General features: G+C 32.6%; 1 protein-coding gene across 1 annotated transcript; it reads left to right on the forward strand.

Moving 5' to 3' along the window:
- The first annotated feature begins 1,685 nt into the window (after window positions 1-1,685).
- LOC143044857 (small ribosomal subunit protein uS5) lies at window positions 1,686-6,785 on the forward strand. The gene is made up of 5 exons (XM_076217056.1): window positions 1,686-1,971; window positions 3,540-3,647; window positions 4,013-4,186; window positions 4,785-4,944; window positions 6,568-6,785. The coding sequence occupies exons 1-5, from the start codon at window positions 1,714-1,716 to the stop codon at window positions 6,729-6,731; spliced, it is 864 nt and encodes a 287-aa protein (XP_076073171.1). The 5' UTR covers window positions 1,686-1,713; the 3' UTR covers window positions 6,732-6,785.
- Window positions 6,786-15,398: the final 8,613 nt, after the last annotated feature.

The raw sequence follows: 15,398 nt of genomic DNA on the forward strand, positions 1-15,398 counted from the left end.
CTGCTCATTTTTTTGTCTACGTTTCTGTGTGTATCACAAGTTAACGAATCTCTTTTTTTTTTTACTGTATATGTTGTTTTTCTTAAATAAAGATGCTTTTCAACTATAGTCTTTATTTCATTGTTTGTGTAGTTATGATTGATATAGTACATCTTCATCAACATATTATGTTTTTACAGTTCAACTTCACTCTACCAATTATCAAAGAATATGTGTTTTTTTTTGGGTTTTTTTTTTTATCTATATAGGAATTATAGATTTGAATACATCTTATGATCTGAAACAGAGAGCATTACTAATTTAACAATGTTTAGAACATGGATTGCTAAAAGTATAATTATCAAGTAGAAATTGCAATATATATTTATTAATATGTTCAAAAACAGTTAATATCTTTAAGGTAACATTATTATGTTATTATATATTCAATTGGTAATTTATTCCTTTTTTTGGTACTAGATAATATTTTTAGAGCACAAATTTGTAATAAGCTAAAACAGGGGAAGTAACTCCAAAATCAATTTCCACCACGTTTGGGTTAATTAAAATCTGTGCTTGTCGCTAACAAGTTGAGATGGAAGGCATTTCTGTAAAGGCATAGTTTTATTTTGATGACTTAAATTCAATTCTAAAGTCATGAAAGTCTTCATTTATATACGCTCTTCCATTGTGACTTGGAGATCGAAAATGCCGACCCAAGCTAAACACACTCGCTGACACATTCATCAAAAGTATGACAAAAAGATACATTGTCCTAATTAAATTACCTAGTTATTAACACCTTTGAAGTCATTATCATTGTAATTGATTGTAATGACATGATTAACCTGGGGGCAATCACACAGGTGTCATATATGTAATTAACTTGGAGATCAGAAATCGATGAAACAAAATTTTACCAAAACGGCACAAGATAATTTTGGAAAAAGACGTCAGGGCAGAAGGGCGCGGATGAAGGCACCCAGGGCGCAGCTGAGGGCACACAGGGCGCGGCGCCCTTCTATTTTGGGCTAGCGAGACCACTGTCTTGTATGCAAACTACTTGTTGAAAACTATATGGCGGACGTTATATTTTGTAAACAAGACCTACAAATCGAATTCTTGAAGTGAAATTGCACTTTTATTGAGCTTAAACAAGTAATATCTTTAATTAATATTCTTTTATATTTTTAGTATATTAATAAGAAGTATAACACCATAAAAAAGTAAAAGTAGTATAACACCAAAAAAAATATTTTTATTGGGTTATATCAGTTTGTCTTTGGGATATTTTAAAATAGGAAGTCGTTCTACTGGTTCTTAAAATGTTTGACAAATGGGTTTGAATTTTTTTACTCCTCAAAACTTATGGAAATTTCCCTAACACTAACAGTCAAACTTGCACCCATTCAGCTGTAGAAGGTTGATAAGTAATGACCCCCCCCTTACAGGACTCTAAAACACAAAATGTATATATCTAAATGTGCTGCATGGCCATAAAACTTTTTTAAGTCATACATGTTTGTCTACTTAGAGTTACCTTTCTTTGTACAGTTTAAATCTAGTTGGGGTTCTGATTTTATTTTGTTCTGCAAACTTTAAAGCTTTTAGAGAAATAACCACATTATCTCAATTAGAAAGAGAAATTTACTGTAGTTCTGTTGTCATTTGCAATGAAAGAAAAAGTGATATTTTTTTTTTAATTCTAAAAATGATTCTTATATTTTAACAGCAATGGCGGACGCACCTGCAGCAGCACCAGCCGGTGGTAGAGGAGGCGGCGATAGAGGAGGATTCAGAGGTGGTTTTGGGTCAGTAGAACGTGGTAGGGGTAGAGGAAGAGGGCGTGGACGTGGTCGTGGAAGAGGTAGAGGTCGTGGAAATAAAGATGGGGATAAGGAATGGATGCCAGTAACCAAACTGGGACGTCTTGTCAAAGACATGAAGATCAAGTCTCTAGAAGAAATTTACCTGTTTTCTTTGCCTATTAAGGTTTGTATCTAATAATAATGTACAAAAGGGGGATGCACATTATTTAATATACATTGTTCAATGTGTGTGTGATAAATAGGAAACCTTCAATGAAGAAACAGTTATTGTCAGCAACTTGTTCATTTAATTGTGAGATTTCAGAGGTTTTTGAAATATAAAAATTCTTCAATTGTACCGTAGATACTCGCTTATAAGTCGGAAGTTTGGGAGTAAAATTCAGAATCCAGAGAGGGGTACCGACTTATAAGCGAGATCCTGAGACCAGAGGAAAAATCCAAGCTTGAGAAAAGTGGTCAGGAGTGAATTTCCTGGTCAAAACTACGTTGGTGATTGCCAAACCTACATAAATCCTAGAATACAAAGTTTTTGTTGAAAATAAATGACTACAATACTGTCTCTGTGTTTTATTTGTTCTTTGTTAACTTTTTTTCTGTCAATTTGTGTTGAATTTCCGACTGTTTCCGGTTTGTGTATTGATTTTCATGGTCAAATGGTTTGTGCATAAACCCAAAAGAAAGAGCCAAGAACCAAAAATGAAAACGAGACAACAATGTACCAACTATGTAAAAGGATGTATTCAGTGGAGTTATTGTGTCATTATTGTGATATCAATTTAATACTTATAAATCATACAATAATCAAAAATAATTTTAAGATTCATTCCCATGATCAAAATATTATTCATTAAAATGTCTCAGGTAAACAAAAAGATTACAAAATTGATTGGCAAGCCAATATAATCCATTGATAACCCCTAATTAAGAGACAAAGAGTTGTATTCACTAAAGGTGTGAAAAATATCAGTGATAGGTGAACAGATGACACTAATGAGATGGAAGTTATTTCAATATATAGTTGATTAGCTTCACTTAATTTTTTTAATCCTTTAATCATCACAATATAATAAGAATTATGAAGTAACAACAACATATTTTATTTCCTCAGACACAAACATGCTCTTTTAACACTGAGTTATGTGTGCTGTGAAAAATATTGATTGACTTTAAATTTTTTCAGGTTCATATTGGTTTATGTTCGCTTTTCTCAAACAATAGGTTGTTAGTCATACCCTACAAAATCATTAACAACACATGGCTAATATGTAATCAAACAGTGAACAAAACAACAGGAATAAATACATCTTTATTATTAACAGCTATATAAATTATCATAATCAACATCAACTAAATTCAAACCAAACAAACATTCATGCAGAAAATGAATATAATTCCTGGATTTGCATTGGTTTTACCGGCGTTCAGTAACTGTCAGCTGCAAAAAAAATGTCCAAATTTTGTCCGACTTATACAAGGGTCAAGACTAAATCCTCAGAATTTGGAGCTGAAAAGGGCATCCGACTTACAGTCGGATCGACTAATAGGCGAGTATCTACGGTACATGTACATCAAATCTACTTTTACTGAAATATTTTTACTTTCAGAGAACTGTTGCCTAGGATTCTTTGTACCAGCTGGTACATTAACATCCCTGAATTGTCATACATGTATTTATTTTTTAATCCAGGAAAATGGGGAATATCTTACTTTCATTTGATTTTTTTTATCCAGGAATGTGAAATCATTGATTTCTTCTTCCCAAGTACACTGAAGGATGAAGTATTGAAGATTATGCCTGTACAGAAACAGACCAGAGCCGGACAAAGAACAAGGTTCAAGGTAAGGTCATTTATTTAACACAACTGACCAAAAAGTTACCCAGATATATGGTTTGCATATCATATAAAGATTAGAAGTTGCAAGAGTCTAGAAGTAAAATGACCAAAGAAATTATTGATCCATTATATTCAACACTTGTCCTAATCCTAAATTATCTAAATCTTTAAATTCAAAAATATCTCTTCATTAATCCAGTTGAACCTTGAGATATTTAATGTCACAATTTTTTTCTTCTATTAGATTATGCTCTCCATGAAACTGTTCATAAGACATCAAGGAATTCAAATGTAAATTATCTGTTGTCTAAAAGTGATAAACAACCAGAAGCGAATGGGAGACATTTAAATATTTGATATTTATTACAGGCTTTTGTTGCTATTGGAGATCACAATGGTCATGTTGGTTTGGGAGTAAAATGCTCCAAGGAAGTGGCAACAGCTATAAGAGGAGCCATCATCTTGGCTAAATTGTCTGTCATTCCTGTCAGGAGAGGATATTGGGGTAACAAGATCGGTAAACCCCATACCGTACCATGTAAGGTAGGTTGTGTAGTTAGCATCCAGCAGTGAGTTACCATAAAATGAACAACGTTTTCTTGCATCAGTGATCATACATTTAACCTTTGTAGAAAATTGTTCAAAAACCTGATTATTTTAATCTTTTAAATGGATGTGAAGTATTTTTTGACCTTTCACTATCAGTTTGTTAGTTTAAACATATTTATTTATAGTGGATTGGGAAATAAGTTTTTCAACTTATATTAGTCCCTTTCCACTTTGCGGGTGCGAGTGCTGCCTTGTAGTGGCATTATCCTGCTCTTTTTCGAAATCTACAAGGGTGTCTTTAACGTGCAAGAGATATGGCTCTCTCCTAACACGGGTCAGCCATTTATCGTCCCCTTCCGACGGACTATCAGTTTGTTCAACAATTTGAACGAGTTTATGGCATGCTCGAGATGTTGATTGTACAAATTTCATTCTATGAAATAAGCTTCAGGATGGAAATAATATGTAGAATTTCAGATTTGTAAGTTAATAATCAACATTTTATTTGAGTACAATTATGTTTACCTTGAGTAAATCTAGGTAATGCTAGAGACCTAAGTTTTATATAATATTTAAAATTGTCCTTTTACAGGTAACTGGTAAATGTGGCAGTGTAACTGTCCGACTTATCCCAGCCCCCAGAGGTACAGGTATTGTCAGTGCTCCAGTTCCAAAGAAACTGTTGAACATGGCTGGTATCGAAGATTGTTACACTTCAGCCAGAGGATGTACAGCTACACTTGGCAACTTCGGTAAGATTTCTGTTACTAGATCAGGGATAAAATTGCTGTAATACTGACATGTTATGTACTATAAAAATAAGAGTGTGCAGGTATAATTGCCTATGAGGCAACTATCCACTTAAGTTCAAACAAATTGGATGTGAGCAATTATAGGCAACCATTATGGCTTTCGACAAGAGAAAAAAACCCTGACATGAAAAATATGAAACAATTCAATTGAGAAAAATAACAGCCTAATTTATATAACAAAATGGTTTACTCAAAAACCAATGACAACCACAGGACTCCAGGCTCAGACACATCAAGAATTGTTGTTAAGGTGGTACCCAACACTTTCACTAAAATTAATTTGGCTCATTTAATTTTCATAAAATTTTGACAAAGTATTTACCTTGAACCTTTAACCAAAATATATAAATTTTGAAAATTTTGAACCAACCATTTTATCAGAAAAATTACACTGGTTATATAGCAGATTGACAAACACCAATTTTGATCATTGACAAGCTTAATATTCCCTTTACAACACAACGTTATTAAAACGTTTGGCTGATTTTACAGAGTTATCTCCCTGTACTGTTAGGTACACCTTAAGCTATCTATACATTGTTGCTATAAAATGTATAAATGAAATGCACTACATTAATTATGGGTACAGTAGATTATAATAAAATAGATAAAAGAGCTACTTTAAAGTAAGATATTTAATTTTTAATAATTTTACAAATTATCACTTGTATTGAGCAGGATATTGCAACATGTCTCCTGTTACACACATGTATGTGATAAGGAGATGCATTATAGGATTAAACACATTTTTTTTAACTCACAAACTGAATAAAAGTCCAAAGGACTTTTATGTCAAGTTTGTGAGTTAGAGACCCGGTTTACACATCAATAACCTCTAGAAAAAACGTGTTTAATCCTTATAATTCTTCAGCCAAACATACGCGAATATTAATTTACATCATTACTTTGATGGCTACTATATGTACCATCAGATGCACAATGTCATGTCGTAACTAAGGAGTACGCCGCCATCTTGACTTTCTAAAAAAACTTTAAAAATGTTCGATAAATGCAACAGAATCTAAAATGAACTAGCACCTACCTCAAAAACTTCATTTTAATTAGATACTATCCGAATTTGAAGCGTACAAGTAACGAAATAATCTTTCGTCTGAAAGTTTTCAATCGTATGACGTCGTGTTTTGCCATGACGTACATTCGCCAAATCATTCGTGAAATTTCCCGGAATTTTATTTAAATTTTATTTTTATACATTTTCGAAGCTTTAGTGCATTTATTTTATTTCTTTTTTGGAGGTTATATATGCATTAGAATAGAAACAACTGTCATGCAATTGTTTTATAATCTCAACTTGCTGAAAATCCCAGTATCCCTGCAAGAATGTGTATCGCACATGAATAGACTACAAAAGTAGTTTCGGAAACATGGTTTATCGAAGTGTAAACCAAGAGAAAAATTCTTCTTGACCAATCCAATTCAAGTATTTATAGATATGCAAATGATATAAGAATTATTAAATTATAATGTTTTTACCAGTACATACTTTTTGTCAATCAGTCTTAATGAAATGATTTATTTCTGATTTTCTGATTTATTTTTCAGCCAAGGCCACATATGCAGCTATAGCCAATACCTATTCTTACCTGACTCCTGATTTGTGGAAGGAAACCACCTTCACCAAGTCTCCATATCAGGAATTCACTGATTATCTGGCCAAGAATCATACAAGAGAAGCAGGCCAGAAACAAGAAGTCAAAGTTTACTAGGACTTTTTTTAACACAATAGATACATTGTATCAGAAATAAATTGAATACATATATATTTAGTTGCTTAATTTATCTAGCTCACTGGCTGTAGAGAAAAAATCATTCTCTAGTAGTGATGTAAAAATTCCAGGCATTACAACAACTACTGAAATAGAAACTGAGATGAAATAAACAGTTTTTGCTATAAAATCTGTGAATGGTTAATAGCTGTAAGACCTTTTGGATGATATAATTATGGTTATAGAAATAGTTCATAATCTGAGCTTCAACCATCCTTGGCTGATGGTTCATAAAATGAATGTCAGAAGACAGAATTTGTGATATCCGATATATTATTTGCACAAAAAAGTTTTGTGGCCATTTTAAAACAATGTTTGAGATATTAATGTATTTCTTAATGAAAACGAGTTTGATCCACAAGAAATTTGATTATCAAGTGGATGAAATATTCATCAGGTTTCCAATTAAAATGCAGTGATTACCTTATCCACTTTCAAACACTGCCACCTTGTATTGAAAAAAAATTAATGAAAAGATGCAGAAATAAATACAACATCGAGGACAAATTATAATAATTTTTATTCGATGACCACCCCTATTATTGAAAATAAAACGATCTGTCTTGTGAAGAAGATTCTGCTTTATTAAAAAATATTTATATATTTCAAAGGGCAAAAAAGGGTCCTAATCCCAAAGGCACTTTTAGTCGCATGTAAGGAAATGGCGAACATGTCAAAAAGAAAACTACCCAGCCAAAGGCCACCAATAAGATTTATCACTTGAGAAAATCCTGGATACAGGCTTGAGGGGGGCAAGGGGTTTAACTGTTATGCTGTTATGGGGCGTTTTAATTCTTTGTTATCTGTTATTCTGAAAATATATTTACTGTTAGCTGTTATATGACTATTATCTATTTTGTTATCTGTTATTGTGAGAATCTATTTGCTGTTAACTGTTATTGAAAATTGGAATGTTAGGATTTTGACAGCCAATCTTCCGTAGAAATTGAAGATAATTGAAAATTGTCATTTGAATGGATAATAGTCTCATTGACACGCTTACCACATCTTCTTACAATGTATATCTATTGGGGTCTTTCTACTGGTATTATCGGGTGGCCCTGTATTTGCAGAAGAATTTCAGTAACATACATCACATAAACATATAAAATCAATTGGACCCAGGACCATTCCAGTATATATTATTATTATCCTTTGTAATAAATTCCATTGTCTCTGAACATGTAGCATTTTGTACAAATTATAATTCACTTATTACTTGTACAATAACTCATAGTATGGATTTTGTTATAAAAAAAGCATTGGTACACCCTATAGATTTTTTTATTCAATGACCACATAATAATCTTTATGTTGTACTATTACACCACTGTGCCTGATTATGGGAGGATTAGACACCAACTAGCATGCTAAAGTTGACGCAGTCACATTCTGTATGTGCCTACTTCCAAGTCAGGAGCCTGGATTCAGTGGTTGTAGTTTGTTACTAAGTTTCTCGTTCACTATTTTGTAGATAAATTAGGCAGTTAGTTTTCTCCTTTGAATTGTTTTACATTACTAAGTGGTGTGGGTTTGAATTTTGGCTTTGGGAATTATACAACATCTTTTTCTTTTAGTATTTATATTACAAGTGCTACTCCCTCTCTTTTCATTTACATGAAAGAGAACCCTGACCACCATATTTTTAAAAGATTTTTAACTGCTTCACATGGCGAAAATTGAAGCTCAGAAACCATTGATGCAAACACAGATGTGTCTTCAGTTTAATTTTTCGGTAAATACCCTTTTTAAAATCCTACAGCTTCTCCAATGCTGTACCCAAATGTTCCATATTCTATAATTTCACATAAGATACATGATTGGTGTTTCACTTGGTGTCATCCAAATTTTCACTAGGTCCAATTTCTATTATACTATCAGAATTGTCACTCGAGTCAATTTCTATTATCAGAATAACCATAACTGGCATGCGTGTTTCAGTTGCATGTCCTGCCTCCACTGATCTGGGTATTTGTGTATTTTATAAGTAAGTTTTATCATGAGGTCATTAAATAAAAAAATATATTGTGCATCAATGTTTTTTTTTTTTATTACTTGTAAAGTATATATATTGATTTTCAGAAATTTTTTATCAAAAAATCAAATTGATAATAAAGTGTCACTGGCTGCACTATTTTTAAAAATTAAATAAAAAAACCTAAATCATTAAAAATTGATCCCTCAAATGCCCTAGATTGAAAATATCCCTATATCAAAAATAGAAACTAGTAATTTCGTTCAGAAAAATTCAACATCCATACTATAACTTATTGTACAAGTTACGGAAAAAAATCAACCAAGGCAGAACTGCCTCAACGGCCTTGTTTACATAAATTACAATTTTCTAGGTCCATACCACAAGTTATATACTAAGATCTACGAGTCATCTACTGGATTGGTCCTTGACAGATTTATTTTCATATTTCATTTACTGTTATCTGTTATTATCCCTTTTCAATTCCTTGTTATCTGTTTTTCACCAAATCAATTCACTGTTTTGCTGTTATGGGGACCCCCCTTGCCCCCCCCCCTCATAATAGGACACCAGTATTTAGTATGTGCACATCTTGCAATGTCTCGTGTCTTCAAGGCCGTTTTCACTTAACCTCAACCTCATTTCATGGAATGGTGTCTACTACAGTAAACCAACTTTATTTCGCGTTTTAACCTTTCTAGTCCACTTCGCGGTTATTTAAGGATGTTCGCTTGTCATGTTTTGGGATTTTTGTCAGAATTTCGGAATCCTCTGGTTTTATCCATTTGAATGCCTAACAAAAAATTGTCCACTAACCCCCATTTTTATTTTTATAAATCTTTGCAGTTATAATTATAAGCCATCTGTTAAAAGTCTTATAAAATCCTTGAACATTATTTTTTAGTTCTTTTTGAGAACTTAAACTTGTCAATGATAAAGCTATGAAAAATCAAGAGAGAACATTTTCCAACTAAATTCTTAATGGCTAATATCTCAAAAACAAGCATATGGACCTATAACTTTTTTTTATACGACCGCAAATTTTGAAAAAAATTTCGTCGTATATTGCTATCACGTTGGCGTCGGCGTCGGCGTCGTCGTCGTCGTCGTCGTCGTCGTCGTCCGGCGTCCGAATACTTTTAGTTTTCGCACTCTAACTTTAGTAAAAGTGAATGGAAATCTATGAAATTTTAACACAAGGTTTATGACCACAAAAGGAAGGTTGGTATTGATTTTGGGAGTTTTGGTCCCAACATTTTAGGAATTAGGGGCCAAAAAGGGCCCAAATAAGCATTTTCTTGGTTTTCGCACTATAACTTTAGTTTAAGTTAATAGAAATCTATGAAATTTTGACACAAGGTTTATGACCACAAAAGAACGGTTGGGATTGATTTTGGGAGTTTTGGTCTCAACAGTTTAGGAATTAGGGGCCAAAAAAGGGCCCAAATAAGCATTATTCTTGGTTTTCGCACAATAACATTAGTTTAAGTAAATAGAAATCAATGAAATTTAAACACAATGTTAATGACTACAAAAGGAAGGTTGGTATTGATTTTGGGAGTTTAGGTCCCAACAGTTTAGGAATAAGGGGCCAAAAAGGGACCCAAATAAGCATTTTTCTTGGTTTTCGCACCATAACATTAGTATAAGTAAATAGAAATCTATGAAATTTAAACACAAGGTTTATGACCATAAAAGAAAGGTTGGGTTTGATTTTGGGAGTTTTGGTCCCAACATAATAAGGGGCCCAAAGGGTCCAAAATTAAACTTTTGTTTGATTTCATCAAAATTGAATAATTGGGGTTCTTTGATATGCTGAATCTAACTGTCATGACTGTGTATGTAGATTCTTGATTATTGGCCCAGTTTTCAAGTTGGTCCAAATCGGGGTCCAAAATTAAACTTTGTTTGATTTCATCAAAAATTGAATAAATGGGGTTCTTTGATATACCAAATCTAACTGTGTATGTAGATTCTCCATTTTTGGTCCTGTTTTCAAATTGGTCTACACTAAAGTCCAAAGGGTCCAAAATTAAACTTAGTCTGATTTTAACAAAAATTGAAATCTTGAAGTTCTTTGATATGCTGAATCCAAAAATGTACTTAGATTTTTTATTATGGGCCCAGTTTTCAAGTTGGTCCAAATCAGGATCTAAAATTATTATATTAAGTATTGTGCAATAGCAAGTCTTTTCAATTGCACAGTATTGCGCAATGGCAAGAAATATCTAATTGCACAATATTGTGAAATATCAAATTTTTTTTTAATTAGAGTTATCTTTCTTTGTCCAGAATAGTAAGCAAGAAATATCTAATTGCAAAATATTGTGCAATAGCAAGATTTTTTTTTAATTGGAGTTATCTTTCTTTGTCCAGAATCAACTTAAATCTTTGTTATATACAATATACAATGTATATTCACTTTTTACTACCAACTGATAAATTAAAATAATCTTTACCATTCAGTGATAACAAGCAGTTTTTTTACATCTTAATATTTTATGATGTATTTAAATGAGTAGTTATTGTTGCAAACTCCATTAGAAATTTTAATTGAGATTAGTTTTGGAATAAGGGAAAGGGGGATGTGATTAAAAAAATTGGGTTCAATTTTTCTCATTTGAAATTTCATAAATAAAAAAGAAAATTTCTTCAAACATTTTTTTGAGAGGATTAATATTCAACAGCATAGTGAATTGCTCTAAGAGAAACAAAAATTTTAAGTTCATTAGAACACATTCATTCTGTGTCAGAAACCTATGCTGTGTCAACTATTTAATCACAATCCAAATTTAGAGCTGAATCCAGCTTGAATGTTGTGTCCATACTTGCCCTAACCGTTCAGGGTTCAACCTCTGCGGTCGTATAAAGCTACGCCCTGCGGAGCATCTGGTTGATAATGTATATACTAGAAGAGAAAACAAAACACATAATAGCATAAATTTGATTTATTTTTCTCTTTTATCACTACACTGAGCAAGCTAAAAACAAAAGTACAAAATTTCATAACAAGCGCATAGTATTCAACTTTTTATCATAACTTTGTAACCACTGAAGATTTTTTGTTGCAACAACCAGTAAAAGAAAGAAGAATAAATTGTCTATAACAGTGAACCAATAATGTAGCTCAAATTAAGTTCACTTATTACCTATCAATTGATAAAAACCCGCGAAATTTTAAATGAAACAACATAACGTGAAATTTTGCCCATTTTCAGCATGTATTTTAGTGGTTTTTTTCAAAACGGTAACACCTATACATGATATTTGATATTCATTGTGAAACCCTACATTCTCTTCTTCAGTTCAAAGATGTATTACTTATGTAAAGTTTATCTTCTTGTCTTTACAAGCCTATAACATAGACCCAATATGAAATGCACATCTGATCTTGGCTAGGCCGTACAGTTATTCTGTGTCAGAAACCTATTATGTGTCAAAAATTAGAGTTACAATACAATTCAGACCTGTATCAAACGTGAATATTGTGTCTATTTTGGCCTCAACTTTTCTGGGTTGGACATCTCCCGTTGTATCCAGCTGCGCTCAGCATAGCAATTTATTGCTCTTTTGATTTCTTTATTAATCCCGTATAAATATATACCAGTGTTATGAAAAGCTTGTTATTTTGAAACTGAGTAGCAAACTTCCTTAATATCGCGATTTCCTAATTTACTGGATGTTGTCTTATAAGGAATATCAAAGTTTTATATATTCGCGAAAATAAGTTGGTTTACAGTATATTTTATGTATGGAATAATGGTTAGTTGTACATGCCAACCTGGCAGGTGCCATTTGATCGATCGTGACCTCATTTTCATGGTTCAGTGGTTAAAGTTGAGTTTGTTTTGGTCTGTTTGTCACCGATGGAACTGGGTGATTTGAGGGAGCTTGACTGAATGCCCTCTTGTTACTGAAACTGTGTGATGCACCTGATCACACAACCAACGAATGCTCTGAATAGCATTAACAACTCTTGAACTGGCGATGAATAAATCAATAATTCAGCATGGAATACTAATACTTTTATTACAGATGGACTGTTCAGTGTAAATTCCCCAAGTCCAAATCTTGCTTATCAAAATTATAAACAGGTGTTTATACACAATTGAATTGACAAGAATAAACAACAAATAATTAATTTGAGTAATATTGTTCACTGACAAAGATTAAACAATTTTTATACGACCGCAACATTTTTTATACGACCGCAAAAATTTTAATTTTTCGTCGTATATTGCTATCACGTTGGCGTCGTCGTCGTCCGAATACTTTTAGTTTTCACACTCTAACTTTAGTAAAAGTGAATAGAAATCTATGAAATTTTAACACAAGGTTTATGACCACAAAAGGAAGGTTGGGATTGATTTTGGGAGTTTTGGTCCCAACAGTTTAGGAATAAGGGGCCCAAAGGGTCCAAAATTTGAATAATTGGGGTTCTTTGATATGCCGAATCTAACTGTGTATGTAGATTCTTAATTTTTGGTCCAGTTTTCAAATTGGTCTACATTAAGGTCCAAAGGGTCCAAAATTAAACTTAGTTTGATTTTAACAAAAATTGAATCCTTGGGGTTCTTTGATATGCTGAATCTAAAAATGTACTTAGATTTTTGATTATTGGCCCAGTTTTCAAGTTGGTCCAAATCAGGGTCCAAAATTAAACTTTGTTTGATTTCATCAAAAATTGAATAATTGGGGTTCTTTGATATGCCAAATCTAACTGTGTATGTAGATTCTTAATTTTTGGTCCAGTTTTCAAATTGGTCTACATTAAGGTCCAAAGGGTCCAAAATTAAACTTAGTTTGATTTTAACAAAAATTGAATTCTTGGGCTTTTTTGATATGCTGAATCTTAACATATACTTAGATTTTTGATTATGGGCCCAGTTTTCAAGTTGGTTCAAATCAGGATCCAAAATTATTATATTAAGTATTGTGCAATAGCAAGAAATTTTCAATTGCACAGTATTCAGCAATAGCAAGAAATCTTCAATTGCACAGTATTGTGCAATAGCAAGAAATTTTCAATTGCACAGTATTGCGCAATAGCAAGAAATCTTCAATTGCACAGTATTGTGCAATAGCAAGTATTTTCAATTGCACAGTATTGCGCAATAGCAAGAAATATCTAATTGCACAATATTGTGCAATAGCAAGAAATTTTCAATTTATTTTACATTTTAATATTTTATGATGTATTTAAATGAGTAGTTATTGTTGCAAACTCCATTAGGAATTTGAATTGAGATCAGTTTTGGAAAAAGGGGAAGGGGGATGTAAAAAAAATGGGGGGGGGGTTAAATTTTTCTCATTTCAGATTTCATAAATAAAAAGAAAATTTCTTCAAATATTTTTTTGAGAGGATTAATATTCAACAGCATAGTAAATTGCTCAAAGGCAAAAAAAATATTTTATGTTCATTAGACCACATTCATTCTGTGTCAGAAACCTATGCTGTGTCAACTATTTAATCACAATCCAAATTTAGAGCTGAATCCAGCTTAAATGTTGTGTCCATACTTTCCCCAACTGTTCAGGGTTCAACCTCTGCGGTCGTATATAGCTGCGCCCTGCGGAGCATCTGGTTTAGGGATGGAATAATGGTATGATGTCGTTCGAAGACTCATTTGGTTTCCGGACAATAATTTTAGTTTAAGCGAATGGATCTCTATGAAATTTTATAAGAAGGTTCAATACCACAAAAGGAAGGTTGGGATTGATTTTGTGGATGATGGTCCCAACCGTTTCGGAATTAAGGGCCCAAAACAAGCATTTTTTTACTTTCAGGATAATAACTTGTGTATAAGTATTTCAATTGCACTGAAACTGTACCACAATGTTTAATATACCGCAAGTGAAAGGTTTGGATTCATTTTGGGGGTTATGGTGCCAACAGTTTAGGAATTAAGGGCCAAACACACGCATTTTGTAGTTTCTGGACGATAACTTGTGTGTAAGTGTATGGATCTCTTTGACATTGTACCACAAGGTTCCATATCACAAAAGGAAGGCTGGGGTTGAGTTTGGGGGTAATTGCTCAATTCATGCAAAAATTAGGGGCCAAAAACAAGCATTTTTCTAGTTTCCAGACAATAACTTGTGTTTAAGTGTATGGATCTCTCTGAAATTGTTCTACAAGGTTTCATACTACAAAGGAAAGGCTAGGGGGTTGATTTTTTTTTTTTATTTTTTTTTCAAATTTCAAATTTTTGAAAAGTTTCAAGAAGAAATCTTTAATTGCACAGTATTGCTCAGTAGATTTGTAAGATCTTGACATTCATGTGTCAGAAACTTATACTTTGTCAAAAATTTGATCACAATCCAAATTCTGACAGTATCAAGCTTGAATATTGTGCCCAAACTGTTCAGGGTCCAACCTCTGCGGTCGTATCAGGCTGCGCTCAGCGACGCATTTTATTAGAACTTGAAGAATAAAATTAATTTACTAATCTGTCTTTTTTTTTTTGTACTGGTATGGATAGTAAACCCCACATTGACAGAAACAAGTGCCTGTGTCAATAACTTGTGATTAGTCTCATATTATTAAATACATATAGTGTGTTAGTGACCTAATAATTGAGTGTCCTGATGGTTTCGTTTGGATAATCAATAATACTGATTTTTATATCTGA

Source organism: Mytilus galloprovincialis, chromosome 9 (genome assembly GCF_965363235.1).
Source record: "Mytilus galloprovincialis chromosome 9, xbMytGall1.hap1.1, whole genome shotgun sequence".
Lineage (NCBI taxonomy): Eukaryota > Metazoa > Mollusca > Bivalvia > Mytilida > Mytilidae > Mytilus > Mytilus galloprovincialis.

What these genes read in the sequence shown, in the direction of transcription:
- LOC143044857 (XM_076217056.1), top strand. Translation starts at nt 1,714, where the DNA reads ATGGCGGACGCACCTGCAGCAGCACCAGCCGGTGGTAGAGGAGGCGGC. An exon ending in TGTTTTCTTTGCCTATTAAG is followed by an intron (nt 1,972 to 3,539) that starts GTTTGTATCTAA and finishes TTTTTTATCCAG; the next exon opens with GAATGTGAAATCATTGATTT. An exon ending in AGCTACACTTGGCAACTTCG is followed by an intron (nt 4,945 to 6,567) that starts GTAAGATTTCTG and finishes TTTATTTTTCAG; the next exon opens with CCAAGGCCACATATGCAGCT.